The sequence below is a fragment of the Ctenopharyngodon idella genome, chromosome 15, assembly GCF_019924925.1.
Source record: "Ctenopharyngodon idella isolate HZGC_01 chromosome 15, HZGC01, whole genome shotgun sequence".
In the NCBI taxonomy this organism is placed as follows: Eukaryota; Metazoa; Chordata; class Actinopteri; order Cypriniformes; family Xenocyprididae; genus Ctenopharyngodon; species Ctenopharyngodon idella.
This window is the reverse complement of record NC_067234.1, coordinates 18,082,398-18,105,321: the sequence shown is the minus strand read 5'-3', so window position 1 is coordinate 18,105,321 and position 22,924 is coordinate 18,082,398. Positions and strand designations below refer to the sequence as shown.

Sequence of the window (22,924 nt, the reverse complement as noted above, 5' to 3'; positions counted from 1 at the left end):
TTCGTTGTAAACTCAAAAAAACCTAACCTAATCGTAACCCTAATTACTATTATTTACATAAATTATAACAACACAACTCCACCCAACTCCAACCCAAGTACTACCCATCCAAAACACAAGTCCAACTTAACCATAGGAGAACCAGATATTTGCATATATATGTATATATAGTAGAGTGCAATACCGTATCTCTACGCCTGGTGGTGCTAGAGCTCCCAAACTAAGTTCAATCAACTCCCCGCCCATTAATTAGTATATATACCAAGTTTCAACAATCTATGACCTATAGAACCCAAGATATACAGGATAAGAAGGATCAGTCATTGACTCATCCCCGGTATTGGACCCTATATCCTAACCCTAACCCTAACCTAACCCTAACCCTAACCCTAACCCTAACCTAACCCTAACCTAACCCTAACCCTAACCCTAACCTAACCCTAACCCTAACCCTAACCCTAACACTCTAACCCTAACCCTAACCCTAACCCTAACCCTAACCCTAACTAACCCTAACCCTAACCCTAACCCTAACTCTAACCCTAACTCTAACTCTAACTCTAACCCTAACCTAACCCTAACCCTAACCCTAACCCACACTACAATGCGTTTTTCTAAGACGAAACAAACTTTATCAATCCCAAATTGGAAACTACCTTAAAGAACAGATTAACTTTCGAAACTAGCCTCCGACCCAAAACTGGAATTCACAGTTCTCTCACCCTCACAAACATGCGCCGGCCCGTGCCTTTCCTCGTTCTCCCTACTTTAAACCATACAATCTGGTGAGACTGAGATGGGGGGAGTTCCTTGTAAACCCAAAAAACCTAACCCTAACCCTAAACCTAACCGTCACAGGACGAGAAATTAGTTGGGGAGAAATTGAGCTATCCCTGGACCTGCGACTTACCTAAACCTAGCCCTCACAGGAGTAGCCCGGATTCTAAGGTGACATACCTAAACCTAACCGTCACAGGAGGGGAAATTAGTTTGTAGACAATTGGGCTATCCCTGAACCTGCGACTTACCTAAACCTAGCCCTCACAGGAGTAGCCCGGATTCTAAGACGATGGAACACCGGCGACATACCTAAACCTAACCGTCACAGGAGGAAAAATTAGTTTGGAGATAATTGAGCTAACCCTTGACCTGCGACTTACCTAAACCTAGCCCTCACAGGAGTAGCCCGGATTCTAGGACGATGGGGATTACCCTTGGACGGGCGATGTACTTAAATCTACCATTACAGGAGGAAGATTAATTCGGGGGAGATTTAATTCGGAAGATTAATTCGGAGGAGCTTTTTGAAGCACTCGTTAATATCTACAGGTTGAATGGGAGGGGAATGATAAGGTAGCCTTTAGGAGAAGAAACCGATTGTGATTCAAGAAAAGAACAAGAACCATTACTGGTTTGTTTTTTGAAGGAAAAGGTAAAACCAGCGTTGTGGGTGGATCAGCCTCATCAAAAACATGCGCTGGCCAGTGCACTTCTGCGTCCTCCCTATTCCAAACTGGATAGCCGTGAGACGGTTATCTAGGGGGAGGCGTTGCTTTTCTCCACCTAAACTTACCCAAAATCTACCAGTCTCAAACCCGACGGCGACAAACCCAGTGGCACCAAACCTACTCAGAATAGCCTGACCTAAACTTACCCTAAACCTACCAGGTCTCAAACCCGACAGCGACAGACCCAGTGTCACCAAACCTACTCAGAATAGCCCGACCTAAACTTACGCTAAACCTACCCGTCTCAAACCCGACGGCGACAGACCCAGTGTCACCAAACCTACTCAGAATAGCCTGACCTAAACTTACCCAAAACCTACCAGTCTCAAACCCGACGGCGACAAACCCAGTGGCACCAAACCTACTCAGAATAGCCCGACCTAAACTTACCCAAAACCTACCCATCACAGACCTATCGACTAGATTCCCAACCGATTAAACTCCAACCCGACTCTTACGCTAAATCTACTCGTCATAGACCTACCGACAAGCAATCTCGCAAATGTATACCGTAATACTTTAATGCTGGAGGGAGTGCGATGCTGGATCAGGATTATCGGGCCGTGGCCTTTGGGCTTTCGGCTCGGTTCGCTGGTCCAGAGCAAGTTCAGATCGGAAACTTCGCATTCCTAAAAACCAGAAACAGCAACCAAAAAAACAGTCAATAACACTACAATGCGTTTTTCTAAGACGAAACAAAACGTTATCAATCCCAAATTGGAAACTACCTTAAAGAACAGATTAACTTTCGAAACTAGCCTCCGACCCAAAACTGGAATTCACAGTTCCTCCACCCTCACAAACATGCGCCGGCCCGTGCCTTTCCTCGTTCTCCCTACTTTAAACCACACAATCTGGTAAGATTGTGATGGGGGGAGTTCGTTGTAAACCCAAAAAACCTAACTCTAACCCCTCAGCCCCTAAAACCTAACATTCTTTACCCCAAGCTCTTAAACCTACCCCAATTTCTATTTAGCCCTACATAAAACAGCCTGGTCACAAATTACCCCTACATAAAATAGCCCGGGCACAAATTACCCCAACATGATTGCATTCATAATTGTACAATAGAATAAATAATTTTATAAATATACTATACACACTTTAGAACTAAATATAAATATATTAATATATTAAAAAAGTTAATTGAAGCAGGTCACAGAGATATAATGACCTTACGACCTCGGGTTACACATACACGCACACAAATGTATCTTTATTTTTGTTTAAGAGCTATTATTCACATTTATATTATTTGTACACACTTTTAACGGTTGGGGCCGTTTACATGGAACAACCACGCTTTATTTAAAATTTTATTTGACCCTTTTTGCCTATTTTTTCATTTTAGAAAGTGGCGCGCAAACTTTAAACATCTTGTTACTCTCTGTGTGGAGACTACACATTCTCCCACACAAAAACTATCCTAAGGTGACACACAAAGACATCAAGAATTAGCACATGAATCTCAACAATGGTGACAATGTCAAGGCTTGTTAATGCTAAGATGTTTCTATAAATAATATATAAAGATTTTGTGGCTTAGATAAGGTCCAATTCTGGTTTATTTCTTTGCTCTTGGTTGACATGTGGCATTGCTATGGCCTGCTTGTGGCTCAGATCTATTAAACAGGAGCAATCCACCCAAGTGCCATCATTCCACACCACATGTGACTCAGATCATCATACCACGCGTGGCAGATGTGGGCCGGATTTGGGCTAGCACAAAGTTGCTATCTGAGAAGTGTCATTTGGAACTCATTTATAGACTTATTTTTATTAAAAATATATGTTGATAATGATTAAACACTTCAGTACCCTCCAAAGGCACCATTTTATGTAGCTTATATAAAGGGATGGATTGTGTGTGTGAGAGAGAGTCTGGTAGTCACTCCAATACTACAATGATATAAATAATTTAATGAATAATGCCTATTTTACTACTCTTTAAAACAGTGGTCTTCACTATTTTTTTCACGAGAGCCACACTGATAGGACAAAGTTAATAGGAGAGCCACTTTTACCGCAAAGTATCAAAAGTTACATCCAGTACATGAAAATACTATACTAATTTATAGTAAATACTATAGTGTTTTTGAACCATACTATAGTAAATTGTAGTATACAACACTTTATTAATGAATGCTACTGCATACTGTACTATTAACTATTGTGAACTGATAAACTGTAATAAATACTGTAGTATACTTTAGTTTTTACTACATTAATCTGTAGTGTATTGTATTACCCTAAAGTGTATAATATTACCCTAAAGCTAGAAAACTATTGGGTAAAGTAATTTGTTTATATTTGTTACGTACAGAAGGGGACGGAGACACAGATACGGGTTAACAGGTTTATTGACGGTAATGCAGAGCGTGAACAGGATGCAGGTAAGTGAATGCAGATGGACAGAACAGAATGTTGAAGAGCTGGCACTGATACTTGACTGGATGTTTCTTTCAGGGAGCGTGGATACCAGGAGACGTGGGAGCGTAGACACACTGGAGAAACACTGGAGACGAGGAGACGCAGGGAATCACGGAGAACGCTGGAGACAGGTAATCGGAGAGCAAGGGAGTCCAGGAGGTAAGTGAACACAAGGTAAGTGTCAACGAGACCGGACAGTGACTGTGTGAACTGGTGTGTCTTTATTGTGGCTGTAGTGATGACTGTGGATTGGCGTCAGGTGAGGCTTGTTAGTATTCAGGAGAGGGAGTGCGATGTGATTGGGTGACTGTGGAGCCTGGCGTGTCTGTGACAATATTACTATAGTTGTTATATTACCACAACAACTATATAATTACCACAACAAATTAATTAAAGTACTTTACTATAGTATGGTTCAAAAACACTATAGTATTTACTGTAAATTACTATAGTATTTTTTTCATGTGTTTGCATATCTGCTTATTAATCTGTCATCCCTGAACATACAATATGCAATGTAATAAATACAAAAGGCGGGAAAAAATCATTCTTTATCATTTATCAGTCAAATTTGTAATTGAGACAAGATGATTTCCTTAAATGACATAAAAAGCAGGATTACTTTGATGCTGGGATGAGCGAAAGATTTGTAACTTGCTGCAATCCTTGTGAGGCATGCAAGATGTTCATTGGTGAGGCGGTTTCTCTGTTTCCTCTTTATAGTGTTCATGGTTGATAATTTTTCAGATTTTCTAGACTATTTTAAGTCGTAAAGTAAGCAGGATATATTAAAATGTAGCGCATGGATTCGGCAGGTATGTATTCGTGGGCAGCCGGTCTCTCGGAGGATATGTGGAGCCCTCCCTAGCTCTACAGCGCCCCACAAATTTCCAACGTAAATCTGTGGTGAAAAATGGAACTGCAGCACGCTCTCATAGAGAGCCATAAATCTGCCCCAATGGCTACTCCGCTCATTTTCACGTTAGGTCATATCACAGTATTATTTTCTGCCATGCGAGCCATAAATTAAAGCTTGGCGAGCCGCAGGAGGCTCGTGAGCTGCGCAGTGAGTAACACTGCTTTAAACCAATAAAAAAATGTTTAAGGAACAGTAGTCCCAACCCCACCCTCGCCGATTACCACATCATCACCCTTGAATAAGTTCCTAAATTAAATATTGTATAATATCTTTCTGTGCCTGTCCTAATCACAGTTCTTACTGTCTTGTTTCAAAGAACTTCCCTTTCAAAAATAAGCACATTTTAGGTGGAATCAGGTGATCTCAGTAAATATTAGCCATTAACAATATATATTAGCCTGCTGCTCAAATAGGGGAGTTGCATATTGTATTAACTGGAAAGTGCTTTGAAACTAAACCTCATCACTGAAAGCACAGGACTACTAGTCATCTGGAAACCTATCCAAACACCCACCAAAACCAAATAGTTATTTTGAGAAACAAATGGAAAGTTAATGGTCTGAATTTAGCAGCAGGCCTTTCAATGTGTATTCCAAATGAGGAACAAGAGAAATCTGCTGAATAAATAATTTATTTTTTTATAATATTATATACAATACAGTCATGATAAACATTTGTAAAAGTTCCTTACACACAAATATGTTGGCATGAAAGTTCAAATAACATCTACATTGAACAGAAAAAGGTTACATCAACACAAAGCTGAACAAAAATGTGTAAATACAAAACACAAGTACATCTAAATGAAAGACTAACACATATTGTAACAAAAGAAAACATATTTACTGAGTTCTGTGTCTGTTTGTAGCTTTACTATTAAATTATGTCAGGAGAGAGACATTAGTTAACTAGTGAGTGCCTCTCAACTGTCAGGACACTCTGCTGGAATAAAACAACCCGAGTCTCTAAGACAGTCATTATCTTCGTCTTCCTCCTCACCGCCCTTCATCTCTCCCTCTTCGTCTTCTGTAGGCCAAAGCAAAGAAAGGTTAAATCTCTCATACAAACTCCTGCTCATTAATTTAATCTCTGCCAATCAAATCATATTTGCGTTTGCGCAAAAGCCCAAATGAAATTAATGTTAATTAAATGGCAGTATGTTCTCTTGGTTATTATCCCACTCTCATATCAGCAAGAACAGCCCAACCATGTGCCACCTGCTCACACAGTGAGCCCACATCCAAACAGCAATTAATCCAGGAAAGGTCTGTTCCTGACCGCACAGAGCGTTATGGATTAAATTAAAACAGATAAGGTTGTGACATTCAGTATTGCAGGACTTGCAGTCTAACTCTAGTATTTCAAAAAGGCAGAATTTCATCCAAACACAACACAAAAATAGACAATGCAAAGATAGCAGTATCTATTCCCTTCTTAAAGCTTGCTGACATAATGTTTTGTTTCCTGAGATGGACACGGAAAAAAACATAATAAAGTTTTGCCCACCGCTGTCAATCAAATTGGTTGTATTGACACTCACTGCTTGTGACATAGAGGCAGTCTGATGCAGCAAGCAACTTGCGTCTGTGTTCTGGATCAGTCACATTCAGCTCAATCAAATGCCTCTCTTTCAAGTGTTTGAGGTCATCTACTGTCTGGTAGCCATTCAAGAGTAAAGAAGATGCATATTCCTGTGACAAAAGAAATTTTAAACATTAAAAAGTTGCAATACAGCTATAAATTGTCCAAATTCATGAACAGTTTTCATGAACAATTTACTGAATTACATCTGGTGCATTTGATTCTAAACATATGTGTCCATTAGCGTAGATATTGTATGAGCAAGCATTCTCAAATAATTATTTATGGGAGCTGAGTGATTTTTTTAAATTTATTTATTTATTTTTTTAGCATTGTTATGTAGTGGAACATAGGGTGAGAGTGTCAAAATGTTGAGAAAAGCTTATATATGAGAAACAAAATATCCAATAAGTTAGTATTATTATATACTATTAGCATTCATTAATATTTTTTATTTGGTTTTTATATTCATTTTAGTTTAAATTGTAAGTAATTTAAGTAATTAATTGTTATGTGCTTTTGACATTTTTTTATTATTTTTTTTTAAATATTTCTATTTGGCATTAATTTATTTTATGTTATTATTTATATATTATTTTATTACTTAAATTTATTTCATCTAGTTGCCAAGGCAATTTCTAATTTAAGTTTTTCATCTAATATTTATATATTGTTTTTTTTTTTGTTTTTTTTTTCAGCTTTAATTCAATTGCCGAAAACGTTTTTTAATTGTTTTAGTTTTAATGAACAATAAAACTTGTGGCAGCTAATCGGTGAAGATAGCAAAGATAGTGACGTTAAATTATTATATATATATATATATTTTTTTTTTTTTTTTTTTTTTGTTTTGTGTGTGTGATGTTTCTATTTTTCTATGGTCAGTGACGTGATGGGTCTTTTTTTTGTCCAAGGGCCTTAATTATAATAAAAAACAAAGATATGACATCCAAAGTATGTAAGGTAGTACAACTAGATCTCTTTTACTGAATCCAAAAGGTTTTAACTATATTTTGCTACATATAAAAGTATTTTAACGGTTTTGAAGTGTCAAAAGGTCATTCGGTTTAACCGTCCAAAAGGCCAATACAGCCATTTCATTTGTGATTAAAATATCTTAAAATGTAATAAATGTATATTTTTTTTTTATTTTGGCATGATTTAATAATATCATATATCAACAGTGCAAAATAGTACTAAAATTATGTGTCGAAGTCGTTGCTTTGTTATGAAGAATGTCCGGAAAAATGAATTTCATTGATGTCATTCAGAGTAACCAATATAAAGGGACCGTTTTGGATCAAGTCATGCGGTCAGTATCATGTGACAGGATGTGACATCATTCAGACATCTGCAAAGGACCACATGCTCATGAAGCAAAGTAACTAACTCTCTTTTAACTATTTGAAAAATTAACGTTTTCACTTGATCATATGCATGTCCTGAAACATCAGGTCATTCGGTACAACCGCTATAAAACATGGAAAATGTTGTAATATTTTAAAAACCTGCACTAAATATAAAATGTTTGTTTGTCCTTTTGCTAGCTAGCAAGTTAACTAGCTAGCTAGCTAGATATCAGCCTGTTAGCATTGTTTGAAAATATCATCATTCGGTATGACCAAAAGTATCATTCCGTAAAACTGAAATTTTGGTTAAACTGAATGACTTTTTTGGTGACAAATTTGGTCCATCTTGTAAAAGAAAAATGACAAAAGCAGTGTTAATTGATTATAAAAACCACATAATCTCATTGTTAACACATAATAAAAACTTTAAAAATATATTATATCTCCATTATGTTTTTTTACACTTTTAAAAATGTTATTCGTCAATGACCCGTGTACATGTATACACATGTGTCCTGTCAGGTTATACCTCTAAATGAAGTCTCTCTAATAACTCCAGAAGTGTATTTGGTCGTGGCTTCTTGCATACTTTCACAGGTCTTATTTTTGGGGCCTCATCCTCTTCCTCCTTTTCTTTCTCAGGAAGAACATCCACATAAATAAACTTGAAATTTCCCACTTTATTATTGAGCATTCCGGTCCATATTCCCATAGGTGGTTTACTTATGATGCTGATGATGTCTCCCACCTGAAAAAGACCACCAACATCATTAACATCCTGTTGGCAGTTTGTTTTAAATTTGTGCTGATTAATTCAGCTGGATGCAGCATTAATAAAAAAGCACAACTTTTATTATTATTATTATTATTATTATTATAATAATTATTATTATTATTTAAATCTGACCTTCAGTTTGAGGGAGTCTGTATCATATGGGCTGGGAACAAAGTCTGTATGTACTTTTGCTCGCCCGCAGAACTGCCCCGTGTAGGCCATTTCCTCCTCCAGTTTCAGGCTGTCTCTGTTACTGGATACATCTGAATTACTGGTAACACCACCTGAGCCAATAAATATATAAACAATAAGAGTATGATTACAATGTCAAAACTTCCTAATTCAGTTGCATGTGTGCAGATCCTTACTGGATGAGCTCTGTCCACTGTAGAGGCTTTCTAATGAGTTGCTGGCGTGGTCTGAGCTCTTCTCTGCTGGAGTCGCATTCTCTGTTTCTCCTTCAGTGTCATCACCCTGCACCAATCAAAATATTAGTCTGGATATTCCTATTAACTATTCTGCAGGTTAAACGATAGTGAGGACTGGGGTTGGATGGCTACAAAGGTTGGTTTTCTGGGTTGTCATTTTTGGATCACTTTCTGGGTCATTAGGTACTTTGCGTTTTTTTTCTTTCTTTTTTTTTTTTTTTTTTTTTTATATTATATATATATATATAATATATATATATATACAAAAATGTTAATAGATTGAAATTTAAAATATATAAATGTTAGCTAATAGATATGGAAACCAGTTATATGTTGATATAAGCCTTTTAAGCCTTATAAGATGAGATCAAATAATACTATTAATAATAACAGGCTAATGAGGGGAATAATACATCTTTTTAAATGTGTTATCCAACCCCCAGTCTCCCCTATACGGTTGAACAAACTGCTGATATTTTGGATAATGAAAAACTGAGTTGCCTAATCACTGTCAGTAATCGTAAGAGGAACTTGCATTGTGACTCACCATGTCCTCAGAGTAGGATTTGACGTGTTTCTTGCCCATCCTTTTACGCATAGTCATTGAGATGGCCTTCATCTTTTTTCCCAAACTTCCCGGTTTCTCACAGTTCTCTGCTGTTGATTCATCTGTCTGTTTCGTACACAAACACAATGTTTTATTAATCCTTTTGTATATAAAAAGTCCTCTGTCCAGTGGTCAGTTAGACAATTGTAACTGATTGTTTTGCAGTTAAGGGAATAGTGAAAAATATGTTTTTATGAATATGACAAATAGCATCATGATGAGGCATAAACTCCTCAAGAGCAGATTAAAGTGTCTTATTCATCCAAATTCTTCTTACCTCAGGTGTTCCATTTTCCTCAAGTCTGGAAGGGGAGTGTTGATTTCTGAATGTGTCAAATCTCCCAAAACTTGTGGATCGCTGTGTCAGATAAATAAAACAGAGCATGATTACAATAGATATAACATCAAGGCACATGCTATGTATGTACATTACTTTGTATAAAACAAAAATGGTTATTATACTGTCCTTGTCATCAAATTTTACAGCACTTCAGGTCATTAAACAGCACTTGACATGTCATCAATTTTATGTAATGTTCTCAATTTGATAAAAACACTGAAAGACTCCTAATCTGCTCAGAACCTGTCAGCTCTTCCACAGGAAAATTACAAATAATTATCGAAATTAAAAATCCATGTAATCTCAAACGAACAGCAAACTAAGGTAACATTAGAGCCGACCTAGACAAAGCCATTAATACTTATTTGGTAATGTTATGTGGTGTCAGGTTGTTTTCTTGCTCCAGTGTCAGATCTACTGGGATATGGCAACACTGAATAATATCATCTTCAAATGATTACCTTAATAAAGATACATTAATAAAACCTACCTTAGGTTTAAGACTTTTAGGTTTGTCTGATACATTTGAAGCAGCCCTTTGAAGCATCGCCTTGATGTGCGTTCAGTTTTTTCTTAAAATGAAACTCTGTGAAACCAGCGGTTTTACCTCTGAGCTCCACAAGTGTATAAAATGCAATGCCTCAGCAGAACAACCAAGCACAAGAACTTCCTCAATTCGCACAGGATGTGAGGCAACGCGTGTTCTTCTGTCTTTATCAAAGGCATCAGCTTTACAGGGGAAAAACACTGAATGCTTGAGTCTGCATTTTGTGGTTCACCACTTCAGTCATTTCAAGTAACACAAACTAGGACTCTGTGGCACACACACAAAAAAAGAATTTCCATGGAGGTGCTTTTTACATAATCGAACCCTCTTTGCACCACATCGGTTTTATGAAGGCCCTCAGATTGTGGAATAGATGCAAGAATTTCTGCATCAACTATGTCTTTTATATAACTTATGTTTAATGTCACATTCTTTATTTTACATTATAGGAAAAACTATAAATATAGTGAAATATAAGTGAAAGCTTATTACAATTTTTTTTTTCAACTGCTTACATTTTCAAAACTTTACACACAAATCCAAGAATTGCACACACAAAATGCAAAATACCTCACATCTCTTGCAAAATGAAGCACTGCATTCAAAATAATCACAAACATCTCAAATGCAAACATTTGTCTTACGTTATATTTGCCATAATATTCTATTTTTGGATATATCATATACACACAGTTATTCAAAACCTAATGCTTTTCTTTCATGAGCTCCGATGTACATTTCTGTACAAGATTGAAAGTAATTGGCAGAAAGATTTTGAAATATTCATGGTAAACACTAAAGCAAGATTGAAACCAAACTATTTATTTTTAACTGTAAGCATTTGTGGCATACAGTACTACACAGTACAAAAGAAATACATCAACAATGTGTAGTTGGACAGAAACAATGGTTGTGTTTGAAAAAGGTAATCAAGATACTTCCTGTTAGATTTTGGCGTGTTACATAGAGAATTGTGTGTTGTGTTTTATGTAATTGAAAAGGTTGAGAATTACTGTATGGTTTTGCAGATTTGGCGTGTGGTTGGTGTTTGAGTGTCAGGTTTCAGAAATTGTGTGACAAGTAAGGATTTTGTGTGTAAGCAGTTGAAAAAAAAAAAAACTGATCAATATTCCTTTTTTTCCTTTGCCCAAATTGCAAAATCTGGTCTTGTTATAGGGGAAGTATAAGCTCCATTGCACGTTAAGGAAGTGGACCCATGCTTTTGAAATATTTCTTGTCTACTTTCACAACTTTTAGTAAGGAATTTTTGCAAAACTGCACAATGGCAAGTTTTATCTGACATATGTCTTCCGTATTTTGTATATGCAAAGCATATATCACAGTGTCTTCATACAACTATGTAAGCCACAAATATATGGTTTATTTTAATTCCTAAAGGATTTGCTCTGTGACGGTTTAAAAAAAAAAAAAAAAAAAAAAAAAACACATTTTGTTTCACCAGCAACATTGGGTCAACCAATGGCATAAATTTGGGGCGGGACTGTTTATCTGAGTGGCCAATGGAAGATGGCGAGAGTGTTCGGGAAACCCGTTTGAAAATAATTTTTATTTTTTTTTTTTTTTACACAACTGTGCTTGGCATCTGTAGAGGCACTGAAATTGAACACTTCTCATTTAATGAACAAAGTCCTACTTAAAATGTGGATTGCTGTACGAGGCATGAACTGACCAATAGTGTTCAAGAAAACCTTACAGACAATAACAGCCTAATCCAGCTGTGTGCAATCGGTCACAGTAAAATCCAAATCCAGGATTACAGCATTATAATCTATTTCTTCAAACACCACAAGCCTTTGGAAACAAACAGCCATTCCTAACCTTTTATGAGAGCTTCAGTTTATCTGAGAGTGATACAGTGTAGTAGTTCACTCTTACAAGATAGACAACATAAAGTTGATAATCCTTTCCTGTTTCCTGGTTTCTATGTATATACCTTTAGGAAACACTAGAGGTCATCACCCTGAATTGTTTTAGGTGTGTGGAAACATCACTGGTTGGCAGGCCAGAACAATCTTTGAGAGTCTTACATTGCAATAACAGCAATGTCATTCAGCACTTGATGGGAGGTTAACAGCTCAAGTTTATATCACATGATTTAAGAAGCTTGGATGGGTTGTGTATATATAGAAATTCAATTTATATAAGCACTTTGCACAGACTATGAGATTTTGAGATATGGAACCAACATATATTGCAATATTTGAAAAAAAGGATAAACACAAAAATGATAAATATTACATTGCACATTATATTATACATTATATTAGGATTGTTCCTTTGAACTTTCTATTCATCAAAGAATCCTGAAAAAAAAAAAATGCATCGCGGTTTACACAAAAATATTAAGCAGCACAACTGTTTTTACCATTGATAATAATGTTTCTTGAGCATCAGATCAGCATATTAGAATGATTTCTGAAGGATCATGTGACACTGAAACTGAAGTAATGATGCTGAAAATTCAGCTTTGCCATCACAGGAATAAATTACATGTGAAAATATGTTAAAATAGAAAATAGTTATTTTAAATTGAAATAATATTTCTCAAGATTACTGTTGTTTTGATCAAGTAATTGCTGCCGTGGTGAGCATAAGGGACTTGTTTCAAAAACATTAAAAAAAAAAAAAATAATTATGTCAAAATGACTTACATTGGAGGTACAGAAATCCACACTGGTTGTGGAATGCACCACTCCTTTAGGCAAGGAGTCTCTCTTCATGTTTTGAACGTTGATTTTATCTCCTTGACTTGGCATTCTGCAGTCACGGGTGTGGACACAATGTTCATTGTGGGGAGGTTGACAGGTGTTGTAGGCTTGTGCCCAGTTTACAGCCATTTCTGTGGGGTTACTCCATCGATGTCTGCTGGAGTGTGCGGTCTCCATGACCCTTGACCCCTCAGCAGAAATACAGTAATTCTCCTGTTTATGTGGCTGTTGCCCAATGGCATACATCATCCCTTTGGCACCTTTGATGTGAGCTTTGTAATACACAAAAAAAAAAAAAAAAAATTCTGTCAATGATATTGACACAGAGCTGTAGATAAAAAAACCACACTTGCTATTGCATCAAGTTAATTTACCTGTTGTCTCTTGTGTTGGAGTTCCTCTTTGACTGCTTTTCCGCTCTACTTTTTTCACCCTTGTCCCTCTTAGCTGTGTCATCTCTGCATTTGCTGTCTCAGACTGTTAACAGACAAAATAGTTAAAGGGTTAGTTCACCCAAAAATGAAAATTCTGTCACTAATTACTCAACCTCATGTTGTTCCACACCCGTAAGATCTTCAGAACACAAATGAAGATCTTTTTGTTGAAATATGAGAGCTTTCTGTCCCTAAACATAAACAGAAGCTCAACCGAACCTGTTTGACAAGCGAGAACAAACCTCTTGCGGAAGCTCAAATGCGCTGCATAACACGAGAATGAACATCATTGGTTCTCACACACGTCAAGCAAATGTGCTTGAGCTTCCGTTTACCACAACTGATGTGTGAGTTGATGAATGTTTATATGTGAATAAAAGCCTAAATTCAATATGTTAGGATTAGGGTATATAAAGTGATTCACATATGAAAGGGATTGTGTCTCTTCAGAAAATAAACCACTCAATACATAAACCACTCAATACATATGGATTACTTTTATGATCTCTTTATGAACTTTTTGAACCGTCAAAGTGGTAGTTGCGTAGCTGTCTATGGAGGGACAGAAAGGTCTCAGATTTCATCAAAAAGATCTTAATTTGTGTTCCGAAGATGAACGAAAGTCTTACGGGTTTGGAACGACATGAGGGTGAGTAATTATTGACAGAATTTTCATTTTTGGATGAACTATTCCTTTAAATGACATTGTTAAATTTTAATTTTAAGGTAATTTAATTTGTATAAATTAAAACAACATTTTATTAAAATAAAATTTTTATTTTAATTTAAATATATGATAAATAATGATTTTATATATATTTTATTCCACAACCTCATTATGCTAACAATATTCTCCACAGTGAGTCCATAGGCGGATCATTTTTGGCCATTTTACAGCCGTCACTGGCCCTTACGCTGGTGAACACACAACAAATTTAGCAGTCTCGACTGAATCTAATGCCATGTGGGCAAAGGGATTACATGGGCAGAATGTGCCCCTCACCCAACCATCTGTACAGACACAATCAACCACAACATCCTATTTGGGGACAACTCACTCTATCACTCTATCACTCTATCTATCTATCACTCTATCTATCTATCTATATCTCGAGAAAATGCTAAATTAAAATATATTGTTTGTTCCATTAATATTTTCTTTAATCTAGATCATAATGTTTAAAACAATGTCATATGCTTCTGACCTGGATAGGCATCTCTTGCTGTATGTTTCTTGAAATCGTCTTTCTGTCTGCCATATTCTGGCTTTCAGCTCTTCTTACAGGTCTCACCAGATCTGAAATTTAAACACATTAATCTAATTATGCAATAGTATGCAACCAAGTCACTATGCATATTTTGCTTTTTATTTAGGCATTTATTGTATTAGCACAAGACTTCAGTACATAAAACCAAGACATTGATTACAGAATCTCTGGTAAGATTTTTAAAAAGGTTAACCAAAGCAGAGCTCAAAATAGTACATTCCATATGAGAAATGTTGTGTGGTTTTGCACCTCATTTCCTGTTTTGCTTCTTCACGTATTTTGATGAGGGGAAATACCATGTGGCAGGTGATTTTACTGTGCTTAGTCAAGGAAATGTGGTACATCCATACAGACAGGTTCAACAACATTATTAGCTTAAAATGAATTTGCACCACCATTTGAAATTCAGATTAGATTAGACTTATGATCTTTTCATCATCTATTAAAATAACAGTGATTAAATATTTGAACTGGGACAAAAGGTATATAGCAAATGAGTAGTTGACATAAAATACATGTCCTGCTATACTCTAGCTAAAACCATTTAGCAATTGGCTTATTCTTTTATAATTATTATGCAACTTTTATAAACCTAAAATAATATTGAATGAAAGATTATATGGGATGTTTGTATTTACACCACAGGACCATTTAAAAGGCAAAAGGATTCCTTTGCTGTAAAATGTCAAAGAAATGATGACCAGCTATAAAATATACATTTAAAAAGCTAGGGTAGGTAATTTCGGAGACCCTAGCAATAGCAAACTAGCTTTGAAAGCGTAAGATGCCACCAAAGACTACATACAAAGATGGCGTACTCCAATCACTTATGAATGGGAGAAACTGCAATATGGCAGAATACATCCTGCCTTCTAAATAAAAGAGCCAATTTGCCGTTAGAAGCGCTGGTTCCCATAGAAAATCGTGCTTAGGACTGCACATGCGCATTGGCTGGTCTAGCCTGAAAAATAAACTTTTTTAACGCTATTTGAGCATAAGAAACATATTAATGGGACAGTTCATGTCAGATTTTACTGCTGATTTGAAATATGTTATTTAATTGTGAGTTTCAGCAAGCAGTTTTTGAGATTTCAGGATTACCCTATTCAAATAGATAGGACTTGATCTTGGATGCCTGAAATAGCTGCCCGGAGGCATTGCAAATATGGCCGCCGAGTGAACGGACTTTCCTTGAAAGGGACTTTGATCCCACCCTCCCTTCAGAGCACTCTCCAAAGCCACGCCTCCTCCAAAACATATGAACGCGCACAGAGCAGAGTCTGCAAAGCGTCATGAGAGAAGGCGTTAAATTACCCTATGAATCAAAGCACATAACAATTACGTTACAATAATAATGAACGTAAACAACTTAAAGAGCTCTGACTTTTACCAGCTGACTGCTGTAGATTAATTTCATTGTTGCCATAAAAACGCATAAATCTGAGTCTGAGGATATGAACAGCTCGGGTTGCCGTCTGCCGTGAACGCAGCATAAGCTCATTTTGGTTCAGGAGTTGCTGTTTGTTTGCAGCACTCAGTGACTGTCTGTGTACAACTCTGCATAGCCTACGGAATGCACTGATGACGTATGATGTCTGGGAGTGCATGGAAGAATGGAAATACATGTTGACAGGCAGGCAGGACATTGTATCACTGCATTTGGACTGTTTGAACAAACATTTTTTGGTCCTGAGACTTCCACAGAAGATATATATAATTTTTTAAATATTTAGACCACTTCTATTATTGATTGTTAGCAAGATGTGAAGAGAGTTTCACCCAGTATAACAAAAAGTGATTCTGAAAAACATTGCCTACCCCTTTAATCTAAAATCATAAATGTTGATTTAAAAAGTCCATGACATATTTTGTCAGTCACCTCAGTACTTCGTCTTTGAAAGTCCTCAGTGCCCTAAAGTCTAGTGCCCTATTTACAATTAATACCCTGCTGTTTCTTAATTAATCCCACACAGGACAAGCAAGTGCTTTAAGTGAGCTGATGAGTGTGGTTGTGTTGTACCCACTCTCCATTCACTGTGAATGGGATTTGACGCAATCTGGGTTACTGATTGGCCAATGTTAAGCGGCTGTTGCTTGCCTGTGTGTGTCTTGTAAATGAAATCTATTCAGGCTTAACTCACAAATCCTCAAACTGGTTTTACCTTCATTCTGATTGTTCCTCAGGAGGACTAAATCTTCCTGCTTCTTGGCATCCGGCCAGACAGAATTAGCGCAGATGGTATTATCTGCAGGAGGGAAACCAAATTAGGGGTTTATTCATTTAAGGTCCACCAGTGTTCCATGCTTTTACTTTTTCTTTTTTTTTTTTTTTTTTCCACTCTGGAAATCTTGATTGAGGGGAAGGAAACGTAGACAATCTTGTTTGTCCTGTCATTCATGTATATAATGATCTGATAAACACTGTACAAACCTTTTTCTTTGATTATCTATTCACTGGTTGCCTGTCAGTCAGCTAGATTCTTTATTATGAGAGTGAAAGAATAACAAGGGTGTAACAAAGCTGTTCTTGCAGCTTGGTCATGTGATGCAAAAGGAAGACGAAATATAATATATCTCTTAAAATATATCACATACCTAAAGTGTCATTTTCAGAAACAGACTTTGGTTGTGATCTGAAAGATGACAGAGAGAAACATTTAATACAATAGAAATATTCACAGAGAGTACATTTTGCAATATGTCACTATAAGGAAGCCACAAGGGCCCCTTTCGCTTTTACTTTGACTGGAAGTTCAACATTTTTCTTTTTGTTTGCTAAAAACACTGAACTCACCTTTGTTTCTTTTTTCTAGTGTTGTCTGAGTTTATTTGAGAAATTTCCTGAGAATAAATACAGTACGAGGCAGTTTAGTGCATTTTATCTAGAAACTTTAACATGCAAAGCGATTTATTATTGTATATATTTATGTATTAATGTGAAATCACATGCACGCATAGCATGTTAATATGTTCCCAAGATTACGCAAGCCAAACATTTCAGGTTTCTCTTTCATAAACAGACCTCAAAATAGTCCTTAATATATTTCCATATGGTTTCAGTATAATCAGTTAGCAGCAGCTTTTTATTTAATGGAAGCTGATGATGTCCACAGCACATTCAGATGGCTGATACATTTCCCATGACATTGCAGTATGCATACAACATTCCAGCAGTCAGTTCTATAGTTACCATGGAGATGGAACGCGCTGCGTTCTTCCATTTGGTGGTGTCATCTAAGAGAACAGCTGTGCTGTGGGACCTGCTGGGGATGGTGTACACCTGAGCCTCACAGGACTCCTGCACGGCCTCATACAGGCTGTCCATAGAGCCCTCCTACAAAACAACGTGTAATTATTACAAGGGTCTTTATCACCTTGGTGGACAGAGAGACGGACCTTATTACAAATTACCTTATTTAAAATTAAGTATTGCATTTTAAGCCTGACCTATATTGTCAGGCACACAGACGGAGGGAGGCAGGTAAGTGTTAAACAGGATGTTTATTTGGAACAGAGGCACGGATTTGGCAGAGAAGGTGACAGGTATGTAGATAACAGTAAATGGCGGTGCTGGCCACTCGGGACCCCATGGCGGTGCTGGCCACTCGGGACCTATGGCGGTGCTGGCCACTCGGGACCTATGGCGGTGCTGGCCACTCGGGACCCCATGGCAGTGCTGGCCACCCGGGACCCCATGGCAGTGCTGGCCACCCGGGACCCCATGGCAGTGCTGGCCACCCGGGACCCCATGGCAGTGCTGGCCACCCGGGACCCCATGGCAGTGCTGGCCACCCGGGACCCCATGGCAGTGCTGGCCACCAAGTTCGGGGATGGATAGCCAGAGCAGAGTCTGGAGCTGACTCGGGACGAGGATGGGAGTCATCATTGGACTGAGGTCAGGAACAGGATCCTGAAGGAGGAAGAGATCCATAACTGTGGCAGCAGCCATCTTAACCGAGGGCTCAAGAGCGGCGACCGCCATCTCGACCGAGGGCTCCTGCGCGGCGGCGGCCATCTCGACCGAGGGCTCCTGCGCGGCGGCGGCCATCTCGACCGAGGCCTCAGGCGCGGCGGCGGCCATCTCGACCGAGGCCTCAGGCGCGGCGGCGGCCATCTCGACCGAGGCCTCAGGCGCGGCGGCGGCCATCTCGACCGAGGCCTCAGGCGCGGCGGCGGCCATCTCGACCGAGGCCTCAGGCGCGGCGGCGGCCATCTCGAACGAGGGCTCAGGCGTGGCGGCGGCCATCTTGACTGAGGGCTCAGGTGTGGCAGCGGCCATCTTGACTGAGGGCTCAGGTGTGGCGGCCAAAAAAGGGACTCTGGACTGGCAGCCATCTTGAGAAGGGCCTTTGGACTGGCGGCCATCTTGAGAAGGGACTCTGGACTGGCGGCCATCTTGAGAAGGGACTCTGGACTGGCGGCCATCTTAGAAAGGGCATCTAACCCACCCCAAAAGACGGTCTTCAGAGTGTTTTCGTTCCAGGACACCAACTGAGAGAGATCAAGGAACTCAGTAACGTAATCCTCAATTGGGCGGTCATCCTGGAATAGGGTGAGCAGACGATCAGCAGGCACAGTATGAAATGGGGCAGATGGGACCGATGATCGATCCCCACCAGAATCCGTGTAGCTCTGCATGAGGTCTGGTCTTCTGACAGGCACACAGACGGAGGCAGGCAGGTAAGTGTTAAACAGGATGTTTATTTGGAACAGAGGCACGGATTTGGCAGAGAAGGTGACAGGTATGTGGATAACAGTAAACACGTGGAATGAAGAATTAGCTGAAGTGGGTAATGTAATGTCTCTTTTGCAGGGATGGCGAGGAGAAGACAGACTGGCAGACACAGGAAGACGGCTGACAGACGGGGGTAGACGGATGGCAGGTAATCCAGGTAAGTAGCGGGTAAGGAGTCCTAGGTACGTATAACGTTGTGCTATACATAGACGAGACCAGACCAAGTGGAGGAGTGAACATGGGGCTTAAGTAGGTGCACTCAAGAGTGCTAACAATGGTGATGGCTTTCAGGTGCAGGTGATTGGTGAGTGAGTGCAGGTGTGGATCAGGAGGAATGCTGGGAAGTGGAGTCCGGGGAAGGTGAGACGAACAGTGACTGTGACATATATTAACAAGCATAGTATTTTATTAATGTAGTAATAGGTAATATATTAAAGGGTTAGTTCACCTAAAAATCAATATGAAACGAAGTTCATATTATATTTTTGTTTAAAGCAAATTTAATTTTTTTAAAAACAAAAAATAATTAAAGTTTGAGATCAAACAATTAATGCAGTACACCCACTGATCCACTAGGGGTCACAGACCCCATTGAATACCTTGATTTATAAGGGTATGTTTACATGACAATGTTCACATAGATCCGGAAAAACGACTAAAATGATTGACCTAATAAAAAGTATTATGCATGCCAGGCCAGTAGTTGGCAATGTCACTTTGTAGAGAAACATTACGTGCCTATAAACCTATGGACTGAACAAGTAATATGTATGCGCATGACATCAGTTTTCACAAATTTGTGTTTTTGTAGTTTACACAGAGACAATAATGGTATTTGTTTGAATTTTCAAAAGTTTGTGTTTTCAGGCCCCCAATACGCCAATGTAATTTAAATGAATGGCCAAAACACATAAAGAGGTTGTGAAAATGGCCCCTAAGTGTTTATAGTGCATTTGAGTGCAAATCTATTGTGCAAAAGATAAAACAACCAGAAGCATTAGATTGCTTACAGAAAATCAGAGCAGCATGAATTCAGTGAGGCAAGACCACTATTAATCCTAAATTGCACAAAACAACACAACATCTGGCAGAGAAACTTTTCACCAATGTGTTCTTCTTTTATAAATAAAATAATAAAATAAAATAAATAATTAAAATGAAATTAAATAAGATATTTTGATAAATATTCTATCTTTACTGCAAGAGCTACAAATTTAAGCCATAATGAACAAACTGACTTGACTTGTTCACTAAAAGGAAACAAAACGAAAGGCCTTCTGAAAGCAGCTAAAGCATGGTTCCTGATCTTCATGCACTGTCACATGTTGTCTTCAAACCCTACAGCAGTTCACATTTCATCCACACACTGTCGATCAACAAACCACAGAGCAGAAAAGGTGAATCACATCTTACCAGAGAGAAGCAGAAGAGATTCATTCTGAAAAGTATGGTTTCTTTCCAGCGCCCACAGCATAGGATGAACAATGGGACGAGGCAGGCAGACAGAGAGCAGAGTGCTTAGTGTTCCAGGCTGCTTACTGCTCCACAGATTAATACTGAATGACATCCTTTCTCTAATCCAATAGATGTGGAGGACCATTACCACTCCAGGCAGCCCCTCAATCAAGTGCTGAGCTTGTTAATGCTGATGTTGTTTACTTACTAGAGAAGTGGGATGAGAGTTTTTGTTTGGGCTATGACAGAGTCACTACAACAGCCGCTTGTGTCATTTACTGTAGATACCAGTCACTGGTCTAATTTAAAAATGTGATCCAGAGGCATCCAGTCTTTACACAGGCATGTAAAAAACTAAAGCTCTGAGCATCTCTTATGCTGATTTGGTTCTGTGTAAATTAAAAGCAGCACCAGAACAGTCTTATGCTTCATAAAATGTCAGGTTTATATTTACAAGTTTCCCATTAACATTATTTCTGAAATTATCATTTTTGGATGCTCCACTCACATACCTCAGGCCAATGCAACTAAAACTAAAACTGAAACTTTTGGGACTAAAAAATATTTTTGTTTAAAAAATATAAGTACTGTATTTATTATAAAATATTTAAAATATATATATTTTATTAAGCCATATTTTCCTAAAATGTAAGTAACTTATTTATTGAATTTCACATTCCACCACATCCCAAAAGTGCTCTAGTGGATTGAGTTCTGGTGACTGTGAAGGGTATTTGAGTATATTGACCCATCATGTTCAAGAAACTAGTTTGAGATTATTTGAGCTTTGTGACATGGCGCATTATCCTGTTGGAAGTAGCCATCAGAAAATGGCACACTGTGGTCATAAAGGGATGGACATGAAAACTCTGTGGCATTTTAACGATGCTCAATTGGTACTAAGAGGCCCAAAGTGTGCCAAGAAAACATCCAACACACATTACGCCACCACTAGCAGCCTGAGCCATTGATACAAGGCAGGGTGCTTTCATGTTGTTTAGGCCAAATTCTAACCTGAAAGTCCCAGATCAGCAGTTTCTGAAATATTCAGACCAGCCCTTCTGGCACCAACAACAATGCTACGTTTAAAGTCACTTAAGTCACCTTTCTTCCCCATTCTGATGCTCAGTTTGAACTTCAGCAGATCATCTCGATCATATCTACATGCCTAAGGGCTGTTTACATGACACCATTTTCAGCAAAAACAGAAAACTTTTTATGCATTCTGGCTGTTCATTTACACAACAACAGTGTTTTGGGGGCCTGGAAATGCAAACTTTTGAAAACGGGTTTCAAAGTGTATGTTTTTGATAACTATACCGTTATTATCTCCGTGTAAACAACAAAGATCCTTAATCCATTGAGTTGGTGCCATGTGATTGGCTGATTAGATATGTGTGTTAAACAGGTGTACTGGTGAGCGTATATATTAAATGCAACATTATAAGTAGACTGAAGACAGTTAAGCTATAGGAACAGAACACCAGCAGTCTCTACACAGGGAACACTGACCTCTTTTTCTTGCTGCTGACATAAATATATACTTAAATATGACAGTGATATTTTATTAACCAAGAACCATGTTCTGTCTCCATCCACAGGGAAAATGAAGGTGACATTAAAGCATAGCTCTTAGGAAAATCTTTCAAGTACCTTCAAAAACCTTGACTGCACTGTAAAACATATTAGGTAACTAAAATATGCTTAGTGTAGGACCATCTGAATTACCTATAGTTTTAAAGGATTAGTTCACTTTAAAATGAAAATTACCCCAAGATTTACTCACCCTCAAGCCATCCTAGGTGTATATGACTTTATTCTT

At 38.1% G+C, this 22,924-nt stretch overlaps 1 protein-coding gene across 1 annotated transcript; it reads right to left on the bottom strand.

Moving 5' to 3' along the window:
* Positions 1–5,470: 5,470 nt before the first annotated feature.
* samsn1a (SAM domain, SH3 domain and nuclear localisation signals 1a) lies at positions 5,471–21,099 on the bottom strand. Its single transcript, XM_051862280.1, has 15 exons — positions 21,061–21,099; positions 18,103–18,246; positions 17,707–17,753; positions 17,508–17,545; positions 17,075–17,158; positions 14,850–14,941; positions 13,585–13,687; positions 13,154–13,482; positions 9,872–9,952; positions 9,535–9,660; positions 8,928–9,033; positions 8,692–8,849; positions 8,314–8,532; positions 6,398–6,548; positions 5,471–5,883 (listed from the first exon to the last, which is right to left on the bottom strand). The coding sequence occupies exons 1-15, from the start codon at positions 21,082–21,084 to the stop codon at positions 5,780–5,782; spliced, it is 1,806 nt and encodes a 601-aa protein (XP_051718240.1). The 5' UTR covers positions 21,085–21,099; the 3' UTR covers positions 5,471–5,779.
* Between the last annotated feature and the right edge of the window lie 1,825 nt (positions 21,100–22,924).